General features: G+C 36.6%; 1 protein-coding gene and 1 long non-coding RNA gene across 2 annotated transcripts; both read left to right on the forward strand.

Annotated features, from left to right (window-relative positions):
* The first annotated feature begins 3,163 nt into the window (after nt 1-3,163).
* Nucleotides 3,164-11,114, forward strand: LOC124185545. The gene is made up of 11 exons (XM_046576421.1): nt 3,164-3,346; nt 4,577-4,704; nt 6,149-6,361; nt 7,015-7,119; nt 7,196-7,288; nt 7,355-7,462; nt 7,537-7,647; nt 8,266-8,437; nt 10,172-10,254; nt 10,329-10,545; nt 10,900-11,114. Exons 1-11 carry the CDS (start codon nt 3,172-3,174, stop codon nt 11,112-11,114), a joined length of 1,620 nt encoding a protein of 539 aa, XP_046432377.1. The 5' UTR covers nt 3,164-3,171.
* A 1,121-nt stretch (nt 11,115-12,235) lies between these two features.
* Nucleotides 12,236-15,596, forward strand: LOC124184641. The gene is made up of 3 exons (XR_006871230.1): nt 12,236-12,292; nt 12,390-12,522; nt 15,396-15,596. It is a non-coding gene; the product is annotated as an uncharacterized LOC124184641 (long non-coding RNA).
* The last annotated feature ends 1,931 nt before the right edge of the window (nt 15,597-17,527 follow it).

Consider the following 17,527-nt stretch of genomic DNA (forward strand, 5'->3'; position numbering starts at 1 on the left):
TCATCAAAATACGCAGTCGGTTCATTTAGTACGATACAATCGGTTGAAAAACGGTTAGAGTCAGATTGACCCTATATGCAGTCGAAAGGTCGTGGCGGAGGGTCGTGGCGGGTGTGTGCAGACGAAGGGTTATTTACTTGGTTGGAATCGAATAACTTTTGCCGTCGTAAAAACGAGATGCGGAAAGAATTGAAAAATTTTGCTGGTATTTTGATATAATACGTATACAGCGTATCTCGTGATTTTAGAATGTATGTGTTGATATACAACGTTTACCATGTATCAAAGTACATCGAGACGTCGATGCCGGAAGTTCCGTATAGCATGCCCGAGTAGCACTTGAAAAGTTCCTAATTCCTACGGAGAATACTTCTCCCTAATCCCGGTACTTGTCGAGTTACATGCGGCGCTCTGCTAGCCTCACGTCCGGCTGGCAGCGCGCGGCAAAAATCGATTTTTACTGATCGAAAAATTGATCCCGTAAATTCTAGATAGTCTACCCGAGTAGCACTTAAAAAGCACTTAATTCCTACGGAGAGTACTTCTCCCTAACCCCGGTACTTGTCGAGTTACGTGGGGTGCTCTGCTAGCCTGACGTCCCGCTGGCAGCGCGCGGCAAAAATCGATTTTTCCTAATTAAAAAATCAAGCACCAAATTTTGAATCGGGCACCTAATTAGCACCTAAAAAGCACCTAATTATGGTACCAATTATATTCGGTTTCTCCAACATTGCTCTGCTAAGTACAGGGACGTCAAAGATTGAGAACCGAAGAAAATATGAAACAATTACAAGCTGACCCTAAAACGTGTCCTATGTCCCATATTCTAACTTGAATTTTATTTCCAAGAATTTAAAAACCGATATATCGTGATTTTTTTCTCACATAAAACAAAAATGTTTCAAGCATTCTAGGCGAGCTGGATATACAGTAATATCCTTCAAATTCTAAGCAATATACTTTTCGAACTCACGAGTTCATAAATTATTAACTGTAATAATAAAAATCCCTAAGGTGAAGTAGTATAAACTCATATGCATCATCCAAGACAAATGTACGAATTTCGACGTTAATAAATTTTTACGGCTCATTGTAACTATAATTATAGCGTGAGCATAGATGACGCAAAAAAAAGATCTTCCACCTTTTCCAACAGAAATAGCCTATAGATGTTCCGCTTGCAACCTGGTATAGGATAAATTATAGGCGCGTGGTATTGGCGTGTGTTAAAAAAAAAATTGCATACTCCACATTTGTACCAATTAAACGGTCTTTGGTTGGACCAATACCTGATGCGTCGACGTCGGTTTCTGGTGGCGGAACAGTTGCATCAGCAACCCAAAATGAATGAGTCCTCGTAGAAACCCAATGTGGTTGGTACTCTGGATCCAAGAACAGTTTGTAACGTTTACGTGGCTTAGGATCTGCTGCTCTTTCATTTTCCATGTTGGAAATAAATATCCTTTAATTTTATCTCGATGATTCACTGGTATTTATTCCAGATTATCGGAGTTAATTACTGTCACACTGAAAATACATGATAATCAAAGGATATTCACGCAGTCATTCACTAATCCGCACGGAAAATTCCGCGATAGGAAATGATAAATCATAATTTAAGTGTGTTATACAAATTTATAGTTGCAGATCGAAATCATATTCATAATAATTCACTTGATAAATCTTTTAATGCAATTGATACTATTTGATACACTAGTTTTTCTATTCTCGATAATTCAATTCCATTTATGAGTGAATGGGACATTCCACCGCAATCATCAACCAATTTTTCGGCCCGAAAAATTAATGCGATTTGCCTCATAATTATTTTCCTCTTATTCTGTGACCCATCAAGTAAATTAGTAGATTCAACAAGCTTCAGTCCAATAGGACGTACCTTTCACGAGGAATGCGATATCCAATTTTTTTGGACAAAATTTGTATGCGCATTCTTATCGCAGATTTCGAGTCACAATGAAAATTGAAAAAAAAAACTTATGTGTGAAAAACTCTCCGCTTTTCGGATCCATTTTTTAGTTCACATTGACTCTGCCATAACCAATCAAGAATCACGATTTTTGACAAAACAGAAACAGCGATTTCTTTTGCGCCGCAATGTCTTGTCATTGTTTCGAATTTTTATTCTGACAGTTGAGATTTTTCCAGTCATAAAAGAAACAAATTTTCAGAGTGGGAAGGCTGTATAATATAGTAGTCGCGCGTGAGCTACGATTAATTAATAAAGAACGGTAAATAAAATTCTCTTTATTACAATTGTCTTTATAAATCAATCGTACCTAACGCGCGCGACCGCGTAGCCTTTCCATTCTGAAAATTTGTCTTCATGAGTAAAAAAATCTCAGCTGTTAGAATAAAAATTCAAAAGAATGATACAACATTGCGGGGCAATAGAAATCGTTATTCTTTGACAAAAAACGTGTTTTGGAGGTCGTTTGAGCAGAGTAAATGAAAGATAGAAAATAGTTCCGGAAAGCTGAGAGTTTTTCACACAGAAAATATATTTCTTCAAATTTTTATTGTCACGCTAAATATACGATAAAAATACGCATAGCAATTTTGTCTAAAGAACTGGTTAGCATATTCCTCGCCTGAACATGCAGCATACGACGTCCTATATCGGATTGAAACTTGTTGAATTTACTAATTTACTCGAGTCACAGAAAGTAAGGAAAAAAATTTACGCAAATCGAATTTTTCGAGCCCAGACAATGGTTGATAATTCGTGAAGCGCCCAAATAATATCTGAATATTTCAATCATTCGTTATTGTTTTTCATCCTTATTACATTTACATCCCTGCTATTTAGCATCCGAACCTTAGAATAATCACTTGTTATTACCTGTTTATAGTAGTCACGCCAGTTCCACTCACGCCAACCACTGTGTACGCGATAGCTCGCTAGTTAGCGAGTTGACGCGTTCTCGTTGTAGCACGCGTGGATGGGCCTGAACGCCGGCATACCCCCTCCTCGCCTCATAAGGCTCACGGGCTGTGTGCAGTTGCGCGCGCGGTAGTTCACACGAGCTTCACGACCACGTGTATATTTTGAACTGACGGGTGAATATAATAACACGAGACAATTTATAAGTTATTACACCGGCATACAGTGTTTGTTCAATATCAACACGTAGCGCGGAGCTACTGGGGATAATGTTCGCGTTGGTGAAGTTCAAAGTGCAATGTTCACGTCACGATATGAAAAACATTGTTCCCGTGACAAAAATTAATCACTTTGATGCCGATAACATCGATCATCGAAAGTATTATAATATCAAGTGTGGACCTGCAGGCTCATACTGCCAGGCTATCATACTCTGTGTTGACGGTAAGTGTATAATAAATAACACCATTATTTATCAGCTATCGGGTTATATATTCTAATACGCGAGCCATATCATCGGTCTGAGAATAATACTACATATGCCGAACGGATGTTTTGTAGTGAGATTTTTTAATTGAATTACCAATTAGACCTATATATATTAAATAATTATACACAAAGAAAACCGAAATTCATTCATTTTTTTTATATTCCGGACGTTTGATAATTCATACATTCCGTTACTTATTATGCAAGTATTTACAATTATGGTATATTTTTTTTTATCGCTATAAAATGAGAAAAATACAACTTCGAGTGAAGTTAAAAAAATGTTAATATAATCGATAAATCCTCACTGTTCGCAGAACTATACGACAGGCCCTCAAATGTTTATATGAGCGATATATTATCCTAATTCCCATCATATATACGCGTATATTAACATTTGAAAGAAAGTATCAAAGGACACCGCCGCCCTGAGCGTCAAAGACGGCGGTGCGCATGAATTGTCTATTTATTTTCGACAGTAAATATTCGTGTTTGATGATAAAATTCATACCGCCGATTTGGGGATGAGCTAGGAGCATTGACACAATTTTTCAGACTTTTGACACCTCTCTAAAAGGGGGAAATAACTTATGATTCGACATGCACCAGTCAGCTGAACATGTTTTTTTTTCAATGCTGAAATAATAGAAATTAATTCATGTATTTCAAATCATTCTTGTTTTATTCTAACTTTCCTTTGTCATTTCACATTATATGTCATGAAATTATACTTTTTTTCATCAATTTTTTATTGTAAATTAGATTTTTCACTTCGAAGGTTTGTTATTCTGGTTATTCCGTCGGTTATTTCAGTTGATCCCTTGATTCAGGATTTCGATGTACTCGAAAACTGACCAACGAAATCATTACATACTTTCGCAATGAATTATCAAGAAATTATTAGACAGTGGAAAGTCATTTTTTTTGTCATAAAAATCAAGTTTATTTTTTTCAAAAGCAATATTTAGCGGGCTTGCTCAATGCTTAACAAGTTCGCATTTTTTCGACATCCGAACAATGATCCAACGTTACATGGAACAAATTTGGATTGCCAGTAGTTATTTATGATCGTCACTTGAAGAATTCACGATAATTCATGTTTAAATCATTATCACAAACCAGAGTGAAAATATAATGTATAGGATGGTGTGCTATTTTGAACACGTTTGATTATTCTGTTTTCAGACACTATTGAAAAATTACGAGCGAAAAGTGGAGAGAAAAGGCAAGTTGCACCTCCTTCGAATTTGATTTTGTCAGCTTCGGAAATATCTTCAGAAGACTCCGACGCATTAGCTAAACGTGCGAAAAAGGTATATAGGTACATATAGATACGAAGCTGACGATGTTGTTGTTGTTTACTACCAGATGTTGCAGCACCTACACAAAGGTGTATATGGGGCATTCCAGCCATAATCACCCAAGATTGGACTGAACGTTTTTTTTAATAATTTTTGTATAGTTTTACACGATGGAGGTCTATATTGTGTATGTCAAAGGAGTGTCATGGCAGGAGTTGTGTATGTCATGGCATCTATGAATTAATTCTTTTAGATTTTTACTTTGAACCGTTTTCTCAGTATAAATATTACAAACGTCGACTAGTATACATCCTTCGATCTTCTTGCAACGAAGCACGGGTATTCCACGTCGAAAATAGTATATTTCGATACAAGAGGGCAAACAAGCGTTTTGCGCAGTACGAGTCTGAAGGCAGCACGAAGCCGAGGCTTCGTGCGCCCTTCAGACGAGTAGTGCGCAAGAAGCGAGTTTGGCCTCGCGTATCGAACACTATTTTTCTTTGTGAATGTATGCGAAAGTCCGCGCTGTGCAGTGCTTGGGGGCAGCGAAAGCCGGCTTCAGCTCACCGCGCGTGAGAATAAAATTTTGCCTACCGCTAGGCGGTACGCAAAACATTTTGCCCACCGCTTGCGGTGGGCAAAGTATTTTGCGCATCGCCTGATGGTAGGAAAAATTATTCTCACGCGCGGTGCGCGAAGGCCGGGCTTTGGGTGCCTCCTAGCGGTGGGCAAACGAGGATTTCGCATGCATGTGTAAAGAAAACTCAATTTTTGACGCCTAGACCATTTACTCTTTCTATGACTTTACCTACAATTCAGATTAAAAAATCGTTTTTCAGTGCCCATAAATATTGGTGTTAGTGATCATAGTCTATATTATGGCTTTTCCTGTTCGGAAATATCATATCTCATCCCATTAGGTTCAGAAAATTACTGATAAAAAGTTTATTATTAGAAATATACTGATTTAAAAAGTTTATTATTAAAAAAATTAAAATTTATGAATTTTTGCAACCCAGTAGGATGAGATATGATATTTTCGAACAGAAAAAGCCATAGTGTAGACTCTGATCACTAACACCAATATTTATGGGCACTGGAAAACGATTTTTTGATCTGAATTGTAGGTAAAGTCGTAGAAAGAGTGAATATATGGTCCACGATGGTCTAGGCGTCAAAGGTTGAGTTTTTCGACGTAGAATACCTGTGCTTCGTTGCAGGAAGATCGAAGGTTGTATATTAATCGACGTCTGTAATATTTATCCTGAAAAACCGGTTCCAACTAAGAATCTGAAAAAATTCATAGATGCTTCTTTGATGTACACGATATAGAACTACATCGTGTAAAATTATAAAAAAAGAATAATAAAAAAACGTCGAGTCAAATCTTGGATGATTATGGCTGGAGTACCCCATATAGATAATGATTTCATGATTGTACGCTTATTTCATAAAGGCACCATCGCGTCATGAATCTCAGAAGATAAAACTAAAGTTGAATGAAAAATTAGAAGCACTTCGACAAAAACACGTTGCAGAAGATACGATGACACCTGTAGGAAATGAAGTGAACACTATTGAAGATGATCAGGAGAATATCGAACCTGGTGAAGTCCACAATGATAAAAAGAATATGAAAAAAAGTGGCCCGATTAAACGAAAAGCTACGGTAGGTTACTTCGAAGATTTGTTTTTTTTTTTTTGCAGTTTTGAATATATCTCTGAGCACGAATGTTACAAGTCATCACACTATGCTTTATCAGTGGAACTTATTGCAATTGAGATTCTTAGATGAGATATGAAATTCAATCTCGATCAATAATTGTTTCTATTGTAAATTTTTTGAAAGTAGCTTCATGGATTTAATGATCAAGTTCGGCCCACTGGCCTGTCCCCAATTTTTGTCTTTGATAGACAAGGTTAGGCTGTATCAAATATAGGTACGTCTTTCAATATTTCAACCCACTATAATGATGCAGAACTAACGTTACATATTTTTTGCAACATCTGCTTCTAAAGTATGATTTTCGAAGTACGTGTAGCGTGCGTAAAGTGCCTTATTCCTACCCTCAGGCGAAAATGAGGCACTTGCATTACGCGCGCCACACAGGTTACTAAAATCCTATTTTCCCCTATTGCAGGAATGATGAAAAATAGCATGTACAACACGTGTAGATTGGCCGATAGCCAGCTCGTGTGAAAGCAGCACTCGCCTTCGGCGCGCACTACCAACCTCACACACTAGACGGAAATCGACCCTACTCCACACTGTCACACGATGCACTATTCCGTTCAGCCGTTGTATATTTGTATGTTTTACAGGATGCAGACGGCTGCGGTTCAGGGAAAAAATCTACAAGATCTCACGAATCCTTCGGTGAACCAGTGGCTGAGAAAATGACCAAACCACAGAAGCCCAATTCATCGGTAAATATTATAGAGTAACCCATACGCACTTTATGATGATAAATGACATGCTCGTTTTCACATTTACGATATGTAGGCTGATAAAGTGAGAGAGGCTCAAAGCTCTATTCTGACGGAGCCTAATGCGATGACACCAGACGATGTAGAACTTAGCAAAAACAAGCAGTCGGTGAGTGCTTCAAATGAAAGCCATGTTTGATTATGTAATTGTATATGCTATGTACATTATTTGCAGCCGGATAGTGGTCTTGATGTAGGTAAAAAATCCGCTCAGTCTCCCAAAGCCTTAGATAAACCAATGGTCGAAAAAATAGTTAAACCTGCAAAGAAGCCCGATTCGTCTGTAAATATAGAGTAACTCATACACACTTATTGTTACGGTGAATCAATGCTCATTTTCATAATTATAAAATGCAGGCTGTTAAAAAGAAGGGAAATCGAAGCAGTAGTATGACGGCGAAGGACAGTAATACATCAGCGGCACGAAAGACGACCGATAATACCCTGGACAGCAAAAACATGAATTCGGTAATTGGTTCAATCGCATATTTCGAACTGAAATTCTATTAGGTACCCGTTATATTCCCGATGAGCAGTTTGGGCTCCATTGCGGACTGCGTAATGATATGAAAGAAGCCCAGAATAATGATTCCGTCTGTATAGTGATTTCAAATTAGTTATTTTCACAGACATCACTGACATTCAATACTGTGTGTTAAATTGCTAAACTTTATTTGGAACTTGCATCTTTTTCACAAAATTGTTCGAGAATTATTGCGATGTATGAAAAATTTTCCAATCCTAAAATTGTACAGCAGAAATTCGCTCAAGAAAGATCCAAGACAAATTCTTTTACAAATCTGTACGTCGTTTTGTCCATGTGTAGACTATACATTGATATTGAAAAAAAACTATCATACATACGTATACCTCGCAGTAGTTAATCAAGTTGGTGAATCTTTTCCAATGTAGTTACGTGACTGATGCAACGAACAAATGACGTATCAAAAAAAAAAATATATATATATATATATATATATATATATATATATATTTTGTTGAATTGTGTTATGCATACGAAATTGATGGTTGGATTGGACCTGAATGACATATGTGATGATAGTAATTGAATTGGTAATTTTACAGGGATGTGATGACCTTAGTCATGCAGACCTCTTGCAACAGATTAAAAATCTAAAGGCGAAATGTTCCAAAGATGAAACTACGATTGCCAGTCAAAATTTAATGATGAAGGAACTTACAACACTGAACATGGAACTGCAGCGCGATGTCATCCAGTATTTCAAAGAATTCAAAGGTACGCATACATTATTCATTGACAATTGATTTGACAGATATGCAGACCAAGGTAGGCAGTGTAAATCGATTGTAGATTATGTAATTGATCGTTCAAAATGTTCTTAAGCCTACACAGCACTACGATTATTATTGACTGTTTGAAAAACCTTCTTTACTGAAGGTGGGGGGCTGGGGTGGGGGGCGTCACGTGTAACGCCACGCCAGGCGCGTTACGCTGCGTCCGTCACGCTGGGCCCGTTACGCTCAGAGGGGCGGGGAGGGTAGGAGGTTTTACGCTGGGCCATGACAATTGTTACTATAGAGATTGGTTGCCATGGTAACCGTTACCATGGTGGCAACCGATTTCCATGGTAACGGTTACCATGGCAATCGTTACTATAATGATTGGGTACCATGGTAATCGTTACTATGATGATTGGTTACCAGAGTAATCGTTACTATAGAGATCGGTGGGGGTTTCCGGAAATTCCTGGGGTATTTTGGGTTATGCTCCATTTCCCAGTGAAGGGGAGGTGGGAGGGGATCCTGACACGGTGGCAAAACAAATTTGCGAAACTACGAAAATTGCTCGAAATATACAATAACCTTACGTTTTCTGATTGAGAATTTTGTTAAAGGGGTTTTTCAAACCAGCTTTTAGCTATGTTGGTGGGAGGAAAGCTAAAAGCGGTTCAATTTGAACTGTCTCGAAGAGGCAGGTTTTCATTATTTTTCGACTATAAATTGGTACATATGCGGCCGCACATGGTCAGTCCTGCCGAAATCATTACCTTTTATATGGCGGGTTGTAGAAGCATCAGCTAACTGTCGATCGTCTATTGCACAAGTATCTAACAATCGAGAACAAGAATCACTTTCATTTTCCTACTTTTCACGACGGCTTATCAGTTTTTATTGTGCTCAAAGTTTATGAAGCGTTGAAAAAAAAGAAAGTAGATTTCTATACAATTTTGGAAGTATAGTATCTTTAGCTCGGCTATTTCTCGGGAAATAATTGTTTGAAACATGATGATACCATCGCATTCATAGCTGTCAATATTCAAGATACCACAGATCAGATTTCATGTAATCCAAAGAATGCCCTCCACCGGCTGCTTGGTTTGAACGCGAGGGGGAAGTGACTCGTTGATTCGAATTACGAATAGGTCCATAAATTGACGAGAATTTACAGCGGCTTGATTAAATAATAAAAATTAACACAGAAAAAAAATTAAACAAGATCAAAAAACTGTACGTGAATTATCGAACCTCCGAAAGAAAATTGAAATTGAATTGAAAAAAATAAGGTCAACTCATTTGAAGACACAGAAAGTACCAAAGAAAGATTGAAATATTCAGATATTCACCCCAATGAGTATATTATCGATAATTATTCTCGAAGAAATAAATCAAATAAGAAAAAACAAAATCACACAAACAATTGGATTAAATGAAACGAACTCATTTGACTGATCAGAAATACGAATAAAAATCACAAAAACAATAAGATATTTACTCTAGTTGAAGTGAATTATCGAGAATCGTTCGAAAACAAGTGAATGATTGGAATTATTCAAAATTAGGTTACAATTGCAATAAATAAATTCGAGTTTGATTCATTAATTTCAACTATTTCATCCCAAATAATCAATTTGTCACTGGAATCTTGAGGTATTTTCCCCTTAGCGTGAAACAAAACCTGAAATGAATTATCATAAGTATCAGTCACTGAGTAGTATATACGTGTCCACAGTTATGTCGGAACAATATGACGGAGTCATACGTAACTTGGAAGGTTGTAATGCACCACCACCTGGACATATTTCAAACGACAAGGTAAGTTTGCACACTGACGAGGCAATGGTAATGTATTTACATGAATTAATTGTCGACCATATACCATTTCACAGATTCATTTGGGACATAACGTATGGATCCCCTATAGTACGTACAATGGTGCCGTCAACAGGGCAAAGTCGAATCAGATGTTCGTGAAGGAAATCGCCGTAGCAGTATTTGGATACGACGTTCTGAAAAATAGCAGTATCACTGGTACACAATCAAATAAATTCAAAGACAAACCGGCAAAAGCAAAATTGGATGAAACAAAGATGCTCGCTATAAGTGGTACGTCTTTCATCATCTGGACTACATTATCAAGCCTATACATACACATCCCCAGAGATAAACCCGAGTAGGAAAAGTAACTGTGTTAGTATGCAGTAAGGAATACCTGTATTCCACAACGGAGATAATACCCTATTGGCATAATAGCGCATACGTATTCAATCTAAGTATCTGTTACCCAAAACCATTGTTTGTGATCCTTTTTCGCAATTCAAGCGCGATGATGATGAGTCTGATTATACGCCAGCTCGCGTATTCGTAATATCGTCATTCTTGGCCCGCAGACAGGCATATATACTGAATCGCCTCCGAATCGTTTTCCGAACTTACGCACAATATAACCAATTCTTACAGATATCTACCGTCACCGCTTACTGGCCATACAGAAGGCTTCTGAATTCAATACGCAAATGGAATTATCAAAAGTAAACCTTTACGTCACTAGGAAGATATCCGACCTAAACAAACTGAAAAAGACTGATAAGCCATCGACATCATCGATGACATCAAGTGTACCCGGTAAATTAAAACTTGATCATGATAGAGTGCACGTAATTAAATACATTTAACCATAGCGCTACATATCGCCTTAGCATGTATAATCATGAGATTTCATCGGTGTTGTACATTTCGCGTGACTAATGCCAAAAGGGCGTATAAAAATTGTACGCCCTTTTGGCTTTTCAAAACCAAAAGGGCGTATAATTTTTTTTTTGTGCCAATCGTTTTGTCAATATATTCTAAGCCTAAAAATGAAAAAAAAATTTTCAAAGCCAAAAGGGCGTATATCTCAAGTTATAAAGCCAAAAGGGCGTATTATTTTTTTGATAATAATTTCTAATTTATTCCTTACTCAATAATATGCAATTTTTATTCAAAATTTTGAAAAATCTTGATTTTTTTTATACGCCCTTTTGGCTTTAGGCCGGCAATTTCCTAAAGCCAAAAGGGCGTATATCTTGAGATACGCCCTTTTGGCGTTAGTACATCGAAAAATTTTTTTTTGCAGATCTTTACGTTTCGAGTGATTTTAAGTCGAATGGCAAAAAAAAAATTTTTTTATACGCCCTTTTGGCATGGATCCCTATCTAACTGCTGTAGTACGCCCTTTTGGCATTAGTCACGCGATATATGAACATTACTGTATGAAAACAATAAATTACATTTTGTCCATGATCTGAATACTGACGGGATGAAAACTTTGATTTTCAACCAAAAAAGTAATTCAGGGTTGATTTGTCATTCCAAAGGTACTGCTATTTTCTCAATACGTACGTGATCATGGGCAACACCAGGGTAGATACATTGATAGAAATAGACGGAATGAAATAGTTCATCAGCAGCGCATAGATGCGGACAGAATGCATCTGTGGACCGTATTTAAACCAGTGCTGATAGAGGTACATTAGAAACCGATAGAATCCATCTGCGCGTTATTCCAGGTGGACAACGTCTGCGTATAGAAAACCGGTAGATGCGGATAAAAATTCTGTCCATTTAATAGCAAAATGCGTATAGAATCGGACACGAGTGGATAGGAATTCTGTCTGCTGTTGCACATAGATGCGTATAAGAACGGGCATATCCAACTGCTTCTGTCTGAAATTACCGTGACAAAAACACACTCGATTCTGACAGGATTCGTCTTCTGTCTGTTTCTGATGGAATTTTAACCAGGGCTTGGTATTGCAGTTTCTCGATCCCGCTCGATGAGCATGGTAGGACAAAGCGCAACTTCCTAGTATGGGTAAGAACTACGGTAACAGATAGGTAATTTCGTGGATTTTCTTACCGACGAAAAGCGCAATTTATCTGACGGGGGGTCAAACCATGGTAATTTGCAGGATTTTTTTTACCGACGATCAATAATTAGACGATGAAAACGATGGTAACGGTGCTAATGTAGAGCATATTTTATTCGACGAGGGTGGGGGTAACCTTCAAAGGCTTGCGCCTGAGAAAGGCTTTGCTGGTAAGGTAGGTGTTTCTATGCAAAATCTCCCTTGCTCCTCTACTTACAATTATTTTTTTCATTGCATCGTGTGATGCCAACATCATTGTGAATCATGGTCCACGACTTTCAGTTACTGTAAGCCGCCGTGTACTCACTGTAGTGCTCACTATATTCTACCTGCCGTACCACTTATGATATTTTATTTGATATTGTGCATGAACTTGTAACGTAAATCGAGTTCCTTGAAGTACATCTGAGCGTAGATTAAGCCGCTAAATACTACCGTATCTTTCACTATTTCCTGGTTGACAATTTTGTATTGACTAATACCTGCTATATTTTCGTATCTCTTTGTAATATCGTATTTCTTTGTTAATTTGAGTCCTGTTTACTATCTTTTATTTTATCGTAATACAGTGTATTTAGTGTATTCTTTTATCTCGTACAAGCCTCTAAATCTCTCACGATCTCACACAGTTTTCCAATCTCTCGTAAATTATATATAAGAATTTCTTTGCGAATCCCTCGAATTTTTAAGTATCCTATAATTATCATTTCGATTACTTAACGATAGTTCCCGTAAGTCACCGCCAGCAACTTATCTTATCCAATATTCTCTCGTTTAAGCTACTGATTTTTCTGAATTGCTAAGTAACGTCAATCTTTCATGCAAATCACTATCTACCTCAAACTCTGTCTTATTCTGCTGTCACTACTCTTCTGAGCTATCCTTAATCTCTATAACTATCGATTTCTAATAAGGTTTCTACTCTTTTATTGCAAATTAACAAACTAATAACTACCATAGCATTGTTTTTGAGAAATTGGGTAAAATCACATCACCGCGTGACGTGTAGCTTTAATTATATTTTTGTATTATATCGCTTATACCGACTAACATCTAATTTTCTCTGCAACTTTCATATTTTGTTAAAAGCCATCGTTTTACGTTATTCTCCTGAAAATATCACAAACTATTACCGTTCGATTTCTTAATTGTTATTGACTTGTAAAATAAAACCTGGTAAATTATTGTTAATTCTTTGACTGACTCGAAACTTGTAAATTCGATTGAAAATATTCGACTGATTGACCTGTTAATTTGTCGGACTTGAGTTTATTTGTTTATTCATAAATTATTTTTCCCGATCATCCCCAGATATGCTAAGCTCGTAATTTATCTAATTTGTTGTGTTTTTCGTCGTTTCTATTTGTTTCTGCACTACACTATTCCTTAAAATAATATCACATGTTGTTTATGAAGAAATTAAATTTGAAACTACATTTTTTCGCGCATCTTATTCCCATACTGATCATTCGCATATCAAAAATGAATCTTTATATAACGCTAAAACGTAAAAAAAAATTCTTTTTTCATCGCAACGCTGTAACTCACATCCCAAGGAAGATGGCACATTACCACTTAGCAGAAAGATGGCTTTTTGGGTGCTGAAGAACATATGAAATTTTCGCGATGGTCAAACATGGCGTTTTTGGGGGAATTAATGTCTCCCGAAATTAACGTTTTTCAGTTTTCCCCCCTCTATGTCATACAATTTTCACTGAATCACAGTTCACTAGAAATAAGTTTAAAGCTCATGCAATTCAACATATTTTCACAAAAAAAACAAACAAAAAAAAAACAGTTGCATTTGGATGATTGGGAACAAAATGGTGGCACTTTGAAGAAAACGTGGATTTTTTACTCTCCGAAAAAGATGATTTTCATGAAAATTTAAAAATGGTGAAACACAGGTGATACGTGTCTTATGAAATCGCATGAAGATTGACATGATAAATTTACAAATCGATCGAAGGTGGTCGCCATACAATTATCGGCGAATCCGTACGGACATGGTCATCGCTATTTCACTCACACGCAAACAAGCTTTAAATATGCACTCTTAAACTTCCCGATAGTATCAGAATTAACATGTGTAAAGTATTATTTATTAACAGTGAATTCCACATTTTTACTAATCCGTAACATTAAGTGCTTGGTTGTAGCTTATTACTTTTCGTTATTTTTTTTTACGAGACAAGTATTGTAAAATATGTTCAAAATTCGTCTTTGCAGCATATACAACGATTACGAGTACCATTTTTGTTTCATCTTGCATAAATTTCAACGAGACGTTTTTTAGTCTATACCTACCTCCTTTATGAGGTATGAAAATACAGTAAACACGGGTCACTTGTATCCCTCCCGAACTGGTAATCAAGTGGCAGTATTTATATTTGAAGCATCTGTGTATGTGCTTACTACATTAATTTTTCTAATATGAAGCTGGATACACCACCCTGAAATGTCAGAAAGCAAAAAAAAACGATAGTACAAGTTCGATAATTGGAGCATGACTTCTTGCGTTCTGCTGAACCGCGCCTGGAAGGAGTTTGTGATAAATTTTGAAAATAGAATCCTATAGTACTCTGAAGGTAACTGCGGCTGTAGACCCAAAGAGATTAGAGGTCAAGTGGCCAGGAAGTGTTAGAACAAGGGTCGGCTATGCGCCGAACCCATTACTCGCCTTTCCCGATGCGAGCGTAACCCTTTGGAATATTGAACCTACGTGTACGAAGGTTTATATTTCTGGCATTATTGGACACAACGGCGCAGCGGTAAAGCAAAGCGTATTAAGTTTTTTACAAGTTCAACGTACTTCTGAGGGCGATGAATACTAGGAATTTTAATTTCACTCGCTCGCTCGTCTTTGTTTGATAATTTTTTCGGTTTTAATTTCCACGCGCTTGGCTCTTGTTTCTCTCTCTTTCTCTCTCTCTCTCTCTCTCTCTCTCTCTCTCTCTCTCTCTCTCTCTCTCTCTCTCTTTCTCTCTCTCTCTCTCCCATCCTATTCCATTTTATGCGTAGTAACTTGTCCATTTTGTTCGGTTTCAGTCCGATTCTTTCACGTTACTGCCGCGCTTTACAGCATTTTTATGGGCGCACGCGCTTGATTACGACAAGAAACCGAGGGGTTAGGACGCCTCTCATGTCATTCTAACGAACGGGAAATCCAGATGCCGGCAACCCTCCAACCGCTGATGGACCAACACTGTGGCGAAACAAAGAAACGAAAAAATCTTGTTAGTCCCGCCTAATGAAAGGACGAGCAATTAACTTGTCTCAATTAATGGATCAACTTCTGTTATATGTGACCTACCTATTTCAATGCTGAAAACTAAGCAGTCTTATCGTTTTGTGGAATAAGAAACATAATTGATAATCCAATAATACAAAACTAACAATAAGATGAACATAATATGCATCTGTACTAATCACACTTATGTGTTTCCTTAAATGCAAAATTAATATTTTACAAGTACGTGTGGAAATCATAGATACCTGTGCTACAGTTAACGAAAAAAAGATATCCCCGAAATTGCAGCTCCATTTTGTAACGATATTATGCAAAGTGAAGAAAAAGTGATTTAACGTTACGTGCTTTGAGCAAATACTATACGTTTTAAAGCGCTTCATAAATATAACGTACGTAAACGCTTAAACTCAGGTGTCGCAATCATCAATATCACCTTTCCGGAAGAATAAATGTTATAATTTCCTCTCACACTACAGGAAGACACGGAATAAGACACTTTAATAAACGAATTATAGGTGTATTCTGCCACTATTCGTTCAATCGTCATTGTGATTACATTTTACATGCTCGTATTATGTTATACCTTTATTGTATAAATTTAAGCTTTGCTGCAATTTAGATTTAATGGTTCCGAGTCACTTGTTCGATTTAGAGTCCAGCTAGTCTGCAAGCCTACTTTAATTTACAGCTCATGAAAAAAAAAAAAAAAAAATTTTTCCTCACTCTGATCTTTTTGTGAATTTTGGTGTTTCAGAACGTAAAATTTGCGAATAAAATCATGATTATATTGTATTGGCTCTAACTTTATTTTATTATTGTATCGTAAGGGGGCATGGTTTCTAATATAATCATGATTTTATTCGTAAATTCTACGTTCTCAAACACGAATATTCACGAAAAAAGTCAGAATAACGAAAAAAATTTTTTTATTTTTTTTTTGCTTTGCTGTGTATTAAAGTAAGATTGCAGACTAGCCGGACTCTAAATGAAATGTGTTTATGTTATTATTGTATTGTAAGGAGGGATGGTTTTGTAATATAATCATGATTGTATCCATGAATTCTACGTTCTCTAACACCAAAAATTCAAGGAAAAAATCACTGCAAGAGAAAAAAAAATTTTTGCCTGTAGCTGCATAGTATTTTTTTCATAAACTTCAGATATTAAAAAAAAACATGGCGTGTTTCATCTAAATGTTGCTTTTTTGAGTCATGTATGAAAATTTCGGTAAAATAAATAACTAGAGCCAATTTCAAAACACTACGCTTAATCCTAGGTAGGGATGTTGGAAGTGCCACAAAGTATCGATATATATTGTATCGATATTTAAAAAAAATATCAATATCGAAAAAAATATATCAATATATCACTAATGTTTTTTTAAAAATATTTATTTCAAATTGTATAAAAACAACATCGTCAGGAAAACATTAGTTTTTATTGGATAAATTAAATAATTACATTACTCCAGTCAAACCTATATTTTTCCGATAGACATAAAAGCTAGAGAAAAATCTTAGTTTTATATGCTCCGCGCTAAGTTAGCGTCTGTTGTTAGGAACTGTAAGATTTACCGCAAATGGCACTCTCACCAATGAAACTGCGGACGCAGGAGGAAACAAATATTCTGGTCCTATTTCCGAAAGGGAAGAAATATTCTGTTCCTATATATCAGTCATAGAGTTAGTTTTCAATTATAATGAAATACAGATTAGTCAGTGGCAACAGCGGAGCCGGTATTGGAAAAAATATTGTTTCTGATACGTTTTCGATACTTGATATTTTATATCGATATATCGATCTAACAAAATAAAATCTACCGTCTAAAAATATTGATATGGTGAACAAAAAATATCGATACATCGATATTCTTTCGTCAACCCTACTTCCAGGGTTGTTGACATCAAATCTAGCCAAGACCACTCAAATA

The sequence above is a fragment of the Neodiprion fabricii genome, chromosome 6 (genome assembly GCF_021155785.1).
Source record: "Neodiprion fabricii isolate iyNeoFabr1 chromosome 6, iyNeoFabr1.1, whole genome shotgun sequence".
Taxonomy (NCBI): domain Eukaryota; kingdom Metazoa; phylum Arthropoda; class Insecta; order Hymenoptera; family Diprionidae; genus Neodiprion; species Neodiprion fabricii.